We start from the raw sequence: 13,512 nt of genomic DNA on the forward strand, positions 1-13,512 counted from the left end.
CGGGTTTGGGGGCGCACCCGGGCGGCGCCGGAAGCGAAGCGAGGGGCGGAAGTTCCCCCGCCCGGCGCTCCCGCTCGCTCGGTCCGAGGGGCTCGGTCCGTTCATGGTGAGGGGGAAAGGGCGGCGCGGGGCCCGGGGGACGCGCCCGCAGGGCCGGGATGGGCTCTGGGCCTCGCGGGGGAGGAGCGGCTGAAGGGGTCAGGGGCTGGTGGGGGATGGGGGAATGGGGAGTGAGGGGCTCCGGGCCTCGGCGGGGCAGGGGGAGCTGAGGGGGCTCCGGCTCTCATGGAGGGTTAAGGGGCTCAGGGTCGGGGGGCTCAGGGGGGTTTGGGCCATGGGAGGGGGCTCAGAGAGGCGGAGGGGCCGGGGGTTGCGGGTAGCGGTCCTGGCCGGGGGTGCGTGCGGGGGTCGCTGCCCTGGGGAGGGGTCGGGATGAGGATTTGGGGGTCCCGATGAGGATTCGGGGATCCGGATGAGGATTTGGGGGTCGGGATGAGGATTCGGGGGTACTGATGAGGATTTGGGGGTCGGGATTAAGATTTGGGGGTCCGGCCCCACAGAGCGGTGCGGGTGTTGAGGGGCAGCCCCGAGGCTGGAGAGAGGGTCCCGGGGGGAGTCTGAGCCACGGTCACGGTCCGGTTTGCGTGGTTTGGGGACGGCAGGGCTGCGATTTGGGGTCTCTCAGCGATGGGATCCATCCCCTCTGGAACCCCGAGCCCATTCCTGGGCTGTTCCGGTACCGGAGGGAGCTGAGGTTGCTGCCGGTGCATCCCGGAGATGATGGGATCACCTCCAGGCCATCCCTGCCCCTCCTCCCTCTGCCGTGCCGCACAGCTCCGGCTCCTTTGGGAGTTTCATGGTGGTAAAACAAAAATCCTTGGGCTCGGCTCATCCCGGAGCCGTGGGAGCTGCAGGAGCAGGGATGGAAGGGGTTGATTATCCCACCCTGTCCCATCCTGAGGGAAGGAGGCTCCAAGTGATTAAGGATTTATCGGCTCTGGGGGCATTTGTGGCGCTGAGCCTCCTGTGCCAGTGTGACCTCGGTGACAGGAATCCAGCTCTGTCCGGCTGCATTTTGGTGCTCTGAGCAGGCTGGGAGGGCTGGGAAGAGCAGGAAAAGCTCCTGTGTGCTCTCCCTGTTTGCTCCGAGGGAAAAAGCCTTGAAAACCTGTGGATATTCTGCATTTTAGTACTGGGTAATCTGTTGATTTCTGCATTGGGACTCGCAGGAATCATCTGCTCCACTTGTGTGTGTTGGGAATTGCCCAATTCCATCCCAGATTATGGATGGAGTAAGAGCTTTAAGCCGTGGAGTTGTGTAAGAAATGAAAGCAGTTGTTGTGGGAAAGCATTGGCTTTGCAGTGCCAAACCCAGCTCAGCATTCCCAGGGCTTTTCCCCGGGAAAAAAACGGGGGCTGTGCCCACGAGTGTCCTTCAGCTCCTGAAACATTTAAAACACTTGAGAAGTTCACAGGGAGAGCCAGGGGAGGAGCCGAGGTGTGAAATACCCGGTGGGAACGGGAGTGTCACCCTGCCAGGGTGGGGGATTGTTCGTCTGAGCTGGGAGGTCCTTCCTTGAGCTGGGAACTGCACTCTTGAGCTGGAAATTGCACTCTTGAGCTTGGAAGTCTTTCCTTGAGCTTGAAAGTCTTTTCTTGAACTGGAAAGTCTTTCTTGAACTGGAAAGTCTTTCCTTGAGCTGGGAGCTGCTCCCTTGAGCTGGGAAGTCCTTCCTTGAACTGGAAATTGCACTCTTGAAGTGGGACCTCCTTCCTTGAGCTGGGAAATCCTTTCTTGAGCTGGGAATTCCTTCCTTGAGCTGGGAGCTCCTTCCTTGACGTGGAAAGTCCTTCTTTGAGCTGGGAACTGCTCCCTTGAGCTGGAAATTGCACTCTTGAAGTGAGACCTCTTTCCTTGAGCTGGGAAGTCCTTCCTTCAACTGGAAAGTCTTTCCTTGAGCTGGGAAGTCCTTCCTTTGAGCTGGAAATCGCACTCTTAAAGTGGGAAGTCCTTCCTTGAGCTGGAAAGTCCTTCCTTGAGCTGGAAAGTCTTTCCTTTGAGCTGGGAAGTCCTTCCTTGAGCTGGAAACTGCTCCCTTGAGCTGAAAATTGCACTCTTGAGCTTGGAAGCCTTTCCTTGAGCTTGGAAGTCTTTCCTTGAACTGGAAAGTCTTTTTTTGGGTTGGGAGCTGCTCTCTTGATCTGGAAATTGCACCCTTGAAGTGAGACCTCCTCCCTTGAGTTGGGAGGTCCTTTCTTGAGCTGGGAACTGCTCCCTTGAGCTGGGAATTGCACTCTTGAGCTGGGAATTGCACTCTTGAGCTGGTGACCCCGTTCCTTGCAGGAAGAGATGTCGGGAGAGAGCGTGGTGAGCTCAGCAGTGCCGGCGGCCGCGACGCGCACGACGTCCTTCAAGGGGAGCAGCCCCAGCTCCAAGTACGTGAAGCTGAACGTGGGGGGAGCCCTGTACTACACCACCATGCAGACCCTGACCAAGCAGGACACCATGCTCAAGGCCATGTTCAGCGGGCGCATGGAGGTGCTCACGGACAGTGAAGGTGAGGATTGGGGTGTTCCTGGTGCTCTCCACGTCCTTCTTGGGCAGGGAAAGTCACAGCAGTCATGGGAAGGTCAGAGGAACTTTTGTTTGTAGAGTGAAGGTAAGGATTGGGGTGTTCCTGGTGCTCTCCACGTCCCTTCTGGGCAGGGAAAGTCACAGCAGTCATGGGAAGGTCAGAGGAACTTCTGTTGGTAGGGTGAAGTGAGGATTAGGATGTTCCTGGTGCTCTCCATGTCTTTCCTGGGCAGGGAAAGTCACAGGAACTTCTGTTTGTAGGGATGGAAGGATGGAGGATGTCTCCTGCAAGGGAGGGTTGGGATTGTTCAGCCTGGACAAAAGGCAGGTTTGGGGTGACCTAATTGTGGCCTTCCAGTGCTTGAAGGAGCCACAAGAACCACAGAGAGAATATTTATAAGATATTTATATAATATTATAAGATATTTATATATTTATAAGATATTCATATAATATTTAAAGATTTCATCCCAATATCTAATCCAAACCCATTCTCTTGTCCTGCTCTGGAGTGGCAGGACAAGAGAATAGGTTTGGATTAGATTTTGGAGTGAAATCTTTCCCTGTGAGGGTGGGGAGGCCTTGGCACAGGCTGCCCAAAGAAGCTTTGGCTGCCTCATCCCTGGAAGTGTCCCAGGCCAGGTTGGACAGGGCTTGGAGCAACCTGGGCTAGTGGGAGGTGTCCCTGCCCATGGCAAGGAGTGCACTAAATAATCTTCAAGGACTAAATAATCTTCAATCTCCCCACCCAACCCATGCTGTTGTTCCATGATTCCATGATTATACAGCTGGGAAAAATGTGGAACAAAAGACAAGGATGGCCTGAGTGGTTGCCTGAACAGCAGAAGAGCACTAAGAAGTGCCAGAGCTCCTGTCAGGCCCAGGTGACACCTGGAGAATCTTTTCCTTTCAGAACACTGACATTAAAGCTCTGAAGCCCATGGAAAAAGATGGGGATAGTGATTAGGGATCTTTGAGCTGGGATTTGTGTGTCCTCTTGGAAGCTCAGGATGCCATTCCCTCTTCTTGTCTCCTTGTTTTTAAATACAATATAAAACAAGCTCTGAACATAGGTATAAATTAGTTAAAAGCTGATTTTTTAAAATAAAACAACTTTCTTTTGGGACTATTGACAGCTTATTTCCCTAAAACAGAACCAGTTGCAAAATTTTCAGAAAATTTAGAGTTTTATCTCCACATTCCCACATTGTGAGTGTGTCAGAGTTTAACTGGAAGCTCAGCTTTATTTTCACTCTGATGTTTTACCCATAACAATATTTAAAAACCTTTGTCTTTAACTGCAGCCTCTGCAAAGCTGATCCTGGAGCTTCAAACACCCCACTTGGGATTAGTTAATTATCATTAGAAAATTTTGTTTGAATTTGCTGAAAATAGAGAAAATATAGAACAGGATGGACTGAGTTTTGAGTGCTTTAAAACAGTCTGTTTAGAGATTTATGATAAGCTTTCCTAAGATAAAATGAAGTGGATTTGAAGGGAAAAAATGTAAAAATAGAGCCTGATTAGCTGAATATTCCTGGTTTAGCCAGAAGTCTTTATATTTAAGCTGGGAAAAACAAAGCTGTGTTGTTCCAGGTGTAATCCCAGGCCAGGATAAAGCAGGAATGTGGATGCTGTGATTTGGATCAAAGGGTCTCTGGGATGCTTATCCTGGACACAGATCATGGAGGTTGCATTGAAAAAGTCAGTCTGTGGGTCAAATTTGGGAAAAAAAGTCAAATGGGAATCAACACTGGGTCCAATTTGGGAAAAAATCTGTCAAATGTGAATGAACACCTTGACTGGGAACACTGGAAATGTTGTGAGCATTCTCCCTTTGCTAAACTTGGGCTGGATCTTCCTGTCCCTCCCTGAAGCTGCTGGGCTGAATTTGATAATTCCAGACTTCCTGTGCTTGCAAACGGATTGGAAATTCCAAATTCATTTTGGAAACTCACCCTGGCCTGATCCCAATATCCTGGGCAGGTACAGGAGGGTTGGGACATCCGATTCCCAGGGCTCAGAGGCTCTGCAAGTGCTGTTTGCACCCCAAATCTGAGGATAACTGGAATTTCTCCCACTAAAATCCCACGTTTGGGATGTAAAACCCCAAGTTTGTTTTGCTGTGACTCCCACAGTGTGTGTGTGGGATTGTTCCATGGAACCAGTTTGTGTTTTAAGAGGAATTTGATACTTCCTGTATGTTGTAACACAGACACTCCCATTGCAGCAGTTCTTGCGTTATCTCCCCTTGCCTGGAAACTGGGACAATAGCGCTGGGGCTGCTAAAGGAAACACTTTTTATCTGGAATTCTTCAAAATCCTCCTCATTGGTCACACCCTAAACCTGGCACCAAACAAAATGTTTCTTAGGGAAAGGAGCCAGGCTTGAGGAGCAACTGAAAGGAGTTGGGTTTAACCAGTCTGGAATTTGGGTCCTGCTCTGTGTCTGGGATTCAGATCCCAGCTGAACAATTCCAACCTGCTGCTCCTCAGGCTGGAGGAGAACAGGCTGGGCTTCTCTGCCTGTGGGTGGCAGATGATTGTTTTCAGCTTAGAAATTATTGATGAACTGTAGCAAATCAGCACATTTGGAACATTTCCTTGGATGGTAATGAGTAGGGAGAAGGATGTGAGTTTTCCAGGTGCATCCACCTGTTTCCAGTTCTCCTTTTTTCCCTGACTCCCTGCTGCTGTTGATGGGGAAGCTGTTCCTGGTCCAGCTGCTGATAAGAGAGTGGAACTTAAGGCAGTATCCAGTGTCAGGCTCCTGTTTCACCTGCCAGAGTTTGCTTGGAAAATATCTGCTTTTAGCTGCAGTGTTGGGATCCTGTCCCTGAGGATTCCTGTAAGACAAAGATGGATTTCTAAAGGTGATGTGTCCATGGGCAAAGGCAGTGAGGGGAGGGGGCTCTGAGACCCCACCTGCAGAGCTGCCCCAGCACAGGGAGGAGCTGGAGCTGCTGGGGAGAGCCCACAGGAGACACCAGCATGGTCAGAGGGATGGAGCAGCTCTGCTGGGAGGAAAGGCTGGGATTGTTCAGCCTGGAGAAGGAAGGAGCTGACAGAAATGAGGGAAAGGACTGTTTGCAGGGCCTGGAGTGGCAGGACAAGTGGGGATGGCTTCAAATTGCCAGAGGGCAGGAATAGATGGGCTATTGGGAAGAAATCCACCCTGTGAGGCTGGTGAGAGGCTGGGATGGAATTCCCAGAGAAGCTCCCAGTAACCAGATGGCTGCCCCATCCCTGGAAGTGTTCAAGGCCAGTTGTAGCAGGCTGGGACAGTGGAAGGTGGCCCTGCCTATGGCAGGGGGCTGGAACCGGATAAACTTTAGGTCCCTTTCCAACCCAAACCATTCCATGATTCCATACAGCCCATGGATTCTGTGTCCCTTCCTAAATGGATCACAGGATGTTTTTGGAGCTCTGCAATTAAGAAATTACTCCAAAAGACTCCAGCCCACTTGTTGGCTCTGCTGTGGCCGAGTGGCACCGGGGTCACTTCCCTGTGACTCATCTCCTTTAGGCTGCTTGGGGGAAGCAGAAGGGTTTTTAAAGCTCTTCTAGTGGTAGTTCTGATTTTGCAATGCTACTGGAAGTGTTTTCTCATCCCCACATGAAAATGAGCAACTCTGCTTCAGTTTCACCATCTGTAAACACGAAGTTGCAGCAGATTTTTGCAGCCTATGAGGAATCACGGAGGAGTTTGGGGATGATAATTCTGCTCTCAGCTGGCCCTTTACCTTCCTGTGTGCTCCAGTGGGCTTGGGAGGCAGCTGCATTTGTGGAATGGTTTATTACCATGGCTTGTGCTTCCTCTTTATCACAGAATCCCAGAATGGTTTGGATAGGAGAGGACTTTAAAGCTCACCTTGTTCCACCCCTGCCATGGGCAGAGACACCTTCCACTAAATCTCCCACTAAAATGGGATTTCTTGCTGTCCATACTCTGCACTGCCAAATGGGCTTTTTTCTGCTCTAGTTGGATTAGCCATTAGTCTGGACCAGTCCTTTCTTCCATAATTTCTTTCTCTAGTTTGTTGTTCCAGCCTGTAAAATCACACTTGGAGCACTTTGTGTTGTCTGTGGACAGCAGGAATGAGGGAGCTGGGAAGCCTGGAGTGAGCTGCTGCAGAGTGAGGGAACACAGAGGCTGTGTTCACTCTCCAGACTGAACCAAATGTTCAGACTTTCCTCGTAATTCCATTCATGCAGAGCACACAGGGGCTGCTTTAACCTACTTTCCTTATTTGTCCAAAATATGACTCCTTCCCCACAAGCGTTTCCTCACTGCATTCCTGAGCCTCAGCCTGTGAGAGTGGCCATCTGTTCACCCAGGGAAACTCCAGCCTTGGCACTGCCTGACTTCTCCAGGGTCCAGCCTGATCCCAGCAGTGAGAGGTGAAGTGTGGATGCTGCAGCCACAGCTTTGGTTGTAGCTCTTTTCTTCTCTGGAGAGGAGAAGGCTCCAGGGAGACCTTGGAGTGCTTTGCAGTGCTTAAAGGGGCTCCAGGAGAGCTGGAGGAGACTTTGGGCAAGGGCATGGAGGGACAAGACAAGGGGGAATGGCTTCCCACTGCCAGAGGCAGGGTTAGATGGGGTATTGAGGAGAAATTCTTCCCTGTGAGATTGCTGAGGCCCTGGCTCAGGCTGCCCAGAGCAGCTGTGGCTGCCCCATCCCTGGAAATGCCCAAGGCCAGGTTGGATGGGGCTTGGAGCAGCCTGGGATGGTGGAAGCTGTCCCTGCTCGTGGATTTAAGGTCTCTTCCCACCCAAACCATTCTGTGATTTCCATCAGCGTTGAACACCCCCAGTGCCTCTCTCTGGTCAGGGCAGGGTCAGGGGTTATTTTTACTCACCCTTCACAGACTCCTCAGCAGGAACACGTGAATATATTCCCTGGGATTGGATGGGCTTTAAGTTAAGTTCCCTTCCAACCCAAACTCTTCCATGATTCTCCTCCCACCACAATCCCAAGCTCCAGCTGTGCCACACTCTGCTCACATTCCCCATTCCATCCTCCCACTCCCAGTTCCACCATCTCCTTCACCAGTTTGCTCTGCCAAGGCCTTTTGCCACATTGATCTCAGCTTTTCCTCACCGTGGCCTTGCTGTGTCCCCAGGCTGGATCCTGATTGACCGCTGTGGGAAGCACTTTGGGACAATCCTGAACTACCTGCGGGACGGGGCCGTGCCACTCCCGGAGAGCCGCCGCGAGATCGAGGAGCTGCTGGCTGAGGCCAAGTACTACCTGGTGCAGGGGCTGGTGGATGAATGCCAGGCAGCCCTGCAGGTGGGCACGGGGCTCAGGGGCACCTGGGGGTGGGCAGGGTTTTCTCCTGGTCTTCATGTGGTGATTTTGGAGGCTGGGATGGAAATGGAAGTAGTTCGTGTTGTCATCTGCTGGAGACTGGTCACATCTAGGAGAACCAGCTTCTTTCCAGAGCTGCTGGAGTCCTGTCGTGTTCTTTGTTATGCTCTGAGGTTCCTGTCTTGGGTTTGATGCCACTGTCACTGATGTCCTGTCTGAGAGAAGCCCCATTCCAGATCCTGCTGTTTAGCTGGGCACAGGACATTCAGTGGTGGAGCACAGGAATGGACACCTCAGCTGTCCCTGGCCAGCCACAGCTCCCCAGGGACACCACAGGGACAGACTGGACACTGATCCCTCAGCAGAAATCATTCCCAGGAAATGTGGCTGTGCCAGGGAGCTGCTGTCACTCAGCTGTTGTTTGGTTCTTCTCCCACAGAACAAGGACACCTATGAACCCTTCTGCAAGGTCCCGGTGATCACCTCCTCCAAAGAGGAGCAGAAGCTGATTGCAACCTCCAACAAGGTGAGAGAGACTGGGATGTGCCATGGGGAGAGCTGGAGAGGAAAACCTTTGGGGAGACCTCAGAGCTCCTTCCAGTGCCTAAAGGGGCTCCAAGAGAGCTGGAGTGCTGGACAAGGGATGGGGTGACAGGATAAGGGTGATGCCTTTAAGCTGAAGGAGTGCAGGGTTAGATGGAATATCAGGAAAAAATTCTTCCTTGTGAGGGTGGGGAGGCCCTGGCTCAGGGTGCCCAGAGTAGCTCTGGCTGCCCCATCCCTGGAAGTGTCCAAGGCCAGGCTGGACAGGACTTGGAGCAACCTGGGATAGTGAAAAGTGTCCCTGCACATAGCAGGGAGTCCTGGTAAGACAGAGGGAAGATAAGAATAGATGAGGATCCAGTCCCAGAAGGGATCAGGAGGGATTGCAGCCCCATTGCCAACTTGTGCATCACAGGTTTGCAGCAACAGCAGTAACACCACTGAAATCTCACTGGGAATTTGTTATTGCAGCTTCTCTGTGGGGCCTTGGGCTGAGCTGAGGTTCCAGCTCAGGCTGTGCTCCCTGGAACTCATCTCTGCTTTGTTTCTTACAGCCAGCAGTGAAGCTGCTCTATAACAGAAGCAACAACAAATATTCCTACACCAGGTAAGTCACTTCAGCTGGAGCTGTTGGAAGTTTTTCATAGACTAAAATCCACTATATAAAAGTTTCCTTTTTCTTCCCCCAGACCCAATGACAGATTGGTGTTGGCAGGCACTCCATTTTTCCCCAATTATTTTCCAACTGGAGTCAGAAGGGAGTCTGCTGCCATCCATGGAGGGCTGAGCCTGTGCTATTTCTGTGCCAGAGGAGTTCCTCTAATCCTTAGGTGCAGCTGGCAGAGGCTCCTGGGCAAGTGCTGTCTGCATTCCCATGGATGGCAGTGTGGTAGTTGAACACAGGGAGCTCAGTGAGTGGTGAAATCATCAAACTGGGGGCCTTGTCCTCTTTCCCTTATTACCTTATAAGTTTCTTGACATAACAGTGCCCATCCAGGGTGCTGAGCTCAGAAATGGTTTGAAGTGAAATAATAAGAATTCATTTCTTTGCTTTACCCCATCCCTGGAAGCATCCAAGGCCAGGTTGGATGGGGCTTGGAGCAACCTGGGCTAGGGGAGGGTGCCCTTGCCCATGTCACAGGGTGGGTTTTAAGGTCCCTCCAACCCAAACCATCCTGGAGTTCTGTGGCACAGGAATCTGGGATCTCAGAGCCGTCAGTGCTCACTGCTCCCACTCTTTCCACGCACTCTGTAAATTCCTGCTGCTGCCTCCCTTCCCACAGCAACTCTGATGACAACATGCTGAAGAACATTGAGCTCTTTGACAAGCTGTCCCTGAGGTTCAACGGGAGGGTGCTCTTCATCAAGGATGTCATTGGGGATGAGATCTGCTGCTGGTCCTTCTACGGGCAGGGCCGCAAGATCGCCGAGGTCTGCTGCACCTCCATCGTCTATGCCACCGAGAAGAAGCAGACCAAGGTACAGGAAACTGGGACAGTGACAGCTCAACAGGCTGGCACTTTGTCACTGTTCAGCACCTCTGGAGGGTAATCAGTGCATTGAGAGTGGGGTAGGAGCTGGGGCTCATCCTGGGGGTGCAGCAGGAGCTGCCTGCACTGGGCAGTTGGGATATTCCATAAAGCCCTGTGGTATTCCATAATGCATTGTGGTATCCATAATGTTCAGTCCAGCTCTATCTTCAGACAAACTTGTACATTTAACTACATTTGGTTTTGGGAGTTGCAAGTAGATGACCTAGGGATGGAAGTAAATGATCTTTAAGGTCCCTCCCAGCCCAAACCATTCCCTGGCTCTACACCCCCATGTAAGGAGGGATCCAGCAATGGCACACCTTCCCTGTATTCTTCCCTTGCCTAGGAGAGATCTGCTTGATTGTGGTAAAAACCCAACTTCTTGTTGGACTCAAAAGCCGGAAGCAAAAAATGGAATAGAAAGGATTGTGCCTGAAAGGATTTCTGTGGCTGGGGTGCAGTTAGGGAACAGCAACACCGGGTGTCAGGAACCCACACCGAGGTAACCTGGCCCATGCAGTCAGTGACCTCCTCCTCCCTCCCTGCCAGGTGGAGTTCCCAGAAGCCCGAATTTACGAGGAGACCCTGAACATTCTTCTGTACGAGTCCCAGGACGGGAGGGGGCCGGACAATGCCCTCCTGGAGGCCACGGGAGGGGCTGCAGGGCGCTCCCACCACCTGGAGGAGGACGAGGAGCGGGAGCGCATCGAGCGCGTGCGGAGGATCCACATCAAGCGCCCCGACGACAGGGCCCACCTGCACCAGTGAGCCAGCCTGGGGACCCCCTCGGCTCTGGGGAAGGGGCTGCCCTGCAGCAGGACCAGGCAGTGCAACTCCTGTCCAGCACAGTCTGTAAATTGGGATTTGTAACAAACTCTAGGTTATTTGGGGTATTTAAATGCGGTAGTTGTAGGGCGAGGATCCATGAGGTTACTGGGCAGCCTGGAAGGGCCTGTTGAGCAGCTGGAGAAATGCCCAGAATTTTTAGCACTCTTGTCGTTGCTGTTTTGTGCTGGAGAGGAGGAGGACTGGCTTCCTGTGACTTTTGGTAATGATCCTGCACTTTAAAAGCAAAACAACAAACAAAAGGTCAGCCAGCCACCCTCCTTCCCTCCAGGCACTCCCTGACCCTCCTGGGCTGGGGGGAAAGGCAGGGACCTGGACCCAGGGCTGCTGCAGAGACTCCCCAAAGAACAAATGGCACAGGCTGATGAGATTCCTGGAGTCTGGGGACAGAGGGATCCCTCAGAGCAGGGGCTGCTCCCTCAGGTTCCCCACAGCTCTTGGGATCTGCTCCTCCAAGGGTTCAGTGGAGCTTCTGCAGCACTGAGCTTGGGACACCCATCCCTGTTTTATCCCTGCAGTTCAAGGTTAAAATTCCTCCCAAAGGAGGAGAATCAGGAGCAAACTGTCCACGGTTGCTTTCCCTAGGAGTGGTGTTGGTACTGGTCAGTGCTTAGAGCTTCTGCCTGAGCCTGGATCTCAGCTGGGGGTTGGTTTCCAGCAGCTCCCAGGTACCAGGAGTCACAGCAGGTTCAATCCCCTTGTTTTGGGGGTGCTGGTGGGGGGCAGCAGCCCTGGTTCCCTTCTGGAGCTGATCCAGGAGCATTTTCCTGCTCTGAGTGAGGGGAAGCAGAAGCAGGCAGTGACCCAGAGGCAGATATTCCCTGTTTGACTTCACCCTGAGGCTGTTCCAAACCCTCCCAGCCATGGCAGCTGTGTGTGGAAGGGCAGAGCATGGAGAAGGCCACTGCACTGGTGGCTTTCTACGAGTGCTTTTCTCTTTCAATGAATATTTTATCTACCTCCTTGTCTCCTGTTGCCTGTTGTGGAGTCAAGTGACAGCAGTGGTGGGAGGTGGGCTGTCATTCCATAGGGCTGAGCAGAGCCACAGCTGTGACAGTTCAGGTCACCAGTCCTGGGAGGGAGAGAAACCTGAGGTAGGAAGTGTTAAACTTGCACTGCAGCAGCACCCGTGGGCGACACCAGAGCACTCTGCCCTGGGCTAGAGTTTCTTTTGACCCTTTCTCTGCAATATTTAGCACTGGCTTTAACAGCCACCCTCCTCTGGAGCAGCAGCAGCCCTGTGTTCCTGCTCCAAGGATCCCTGCTCCTGGCTCAGGGCTGCTGAGGACATGGGAACAGTGTGACACCAAAGGTGCTGCAGCAGCACCAGCCACGTTCTTCTGTTCCACAGAGCTCGGTGGTAGAGGCTGAAACACACCAGGAAGTGGCTGTACAGTTTTGGATCATCAAGTAAAGCTCAAAGATTTCCAATTTAATCTGAGGCCATCTTTCTAGTAACCAAAGACTTCACATTGCAGGCAGCTGCTGGCTGTGGCAGGTGGGGGTGTTTTATACCTGTCTCCTCTCCTCTTTCTCCTGCAGCTGCTGATTGTTCACTGAGAGCTCCACAGTCTCCTGGGGGTTCAGCAGCTTCAGCTCTGTCGTGACACCTCAGGGCTTCCAGTTTGAGTTGTACCTAAACCTGTTGGCAGCACCCTCTAGGGCTGGAGCAGTGCAGAGCGGGAAGGAGCCAGTGCCTCCCCCCTCGGGGCTGGGATGAGCTGAGGGTGAGGCAGGGAAGTCCTGGGTTGCTGTTTCTCCAGCACTGTGTACTTTGGCACTTACTGGTGATTCCTGGGCTGTCACTGGGCTGTCACTGGGCTTCTCAGCATCTGCAGCAGCCCTTGGGGGTGGAGGCTGTGTCCCAGCAGAGGGGACCAGGGACAGCCCCAGTCCTGCAGCAAACCCTGCTCACTCCAGCTGGGAGTTGCTCTCCACTCATCCCTGGCTGTGCTGACCTGCAGACCCCAGACCAAATCCAGTCCTGTGGGGCAGAGCAGCTCCAGCCCCAGGAGTGACAGCAGTACCAAGCACCTGACAGGTCACAGCTACGTGATTAACTTCTCTGTAAATAGATCCTTAACTGGCTTCAGGCTTTTCCCTTTCAGGATATGCAAACTAAGTTCTTAAAAACCAGGGGAGGGCTGTTTTTAATCTTTGTACAGTGCTTTGTAGAGCTGTTGGTTTAGCAAAGTCACTCCAGGAGAGTTAAAGTTTCCATTTCAGTTTTGTTGCTGCATTTGTGGGCAGACTCTGTCTTAGCTCACTCCTGAGCTCACCCTCAGGCTCTGGAGTGGTGCAGCCAAGCTGTGCTGTCCTGGGGCCTGTCCTTCCCCTGCTGTCCCTGTCCTTGCTCTGGCCACACCCTGGTCATGCCCTTGCACAAATGCTCTCAGCCCTGAGCCTCGTTACTCTAAGTGGTTTTACTCTGAGCTCTCAGGTGCACCTGGGGCTCAGGGCAGGTGTCCTGGGCACAAAAGCAGCTCTTCAGATTATCCTTCCCTGCCTCTCCCAGTGCCAGGGAGAGCAGAGCTGGCTGCTTCCATCCCCCAGCACCAGCAGTGCCAGCACAGCCCAGGGCAGCTGAGCAAAGTCCCCCTGGGGAAGGGATTTTGTCCCCTCCCAGCTCCTGTCATGGGTGGGGCTGCACAAAGACAGGACAGGGACCATCCCTGGTGTCCCCTTCCCACCTCTCTCCCTGTAGC

At 52.8% G+C, this 13,512-nt stretch overlaps 1 protein-coding gene across 2 annotated transcripts; it reads left to right on the forward strand.

Annotated features, from left to right (window-relative positions):
• The first annotated feature begins 34 nt into the window (after positions 1-34).
• Positions 35-12,613, forward strand: KCTD10 (potassium channel tetramerization domain containing 10). Of its 2 annotated transcripts, none has more exons than XM_054288635.1 (7): positions 35-106; positions 2,345-2,558; positions 7,699-7,868; positions 8,326-8,412; positions 8,984-9,036; positions 9,713-9,908; positions 10,511-12,613. In XM_054288635.1, exons 1-7 carry the CDS (start codon positions 104-106, stop codon positions 10,727-10,729), a joined length of 942 nt encoding a protein of 313 aa, XP_054144610.1. In that variant the 5' UTR covers positions 35-103; the 3' UTR covers positions 10,730-12,613. The 2 variants fall into 2 exon arrangements, with proteins under 2 accessions (XP_054144610.1, XP_054144611.1); XM_054288636.1 differs by having other exon boundaries at positions 79-95.
• Positions 12,614-13,512: the final 899 nt, after the last annotated feature.

This window comes from Melozone crissalis, unplaced genomic scaffold (genome assembly GCF_028551555.1).
Source record: "Melozone crissalis strain CALT ecotype California unplaced genomic scaffold, PUWL_Pcris_2 ptg000063l_1, whole genome shotgun sequence".
In the NCBI taxonomy this organism is placed as follows: Eukaryota; Metazoa; Chordata; class Aves; order Passeriformes; family Passerellidae; genus Melozone; species Melozone crissalis.

Coding starts and splice junctions, on each gene's coding strand:
- KCTD10 (XM_054288635.1), top strand. Junction 8,413..8,983: donor TGATTGCAACCTCCAACAAG/GTGAGAGAGACT, acceptor TGTTTCTTACAG/CCAGCAGTGAAGCTGCTCTA. Junction 9,037..9,712: donor AACAAATATTCCTACACCAG/GTAAGTCACTTC, acceptor CCCTTCCCACAG/CAACTCTGATGACAACATGC.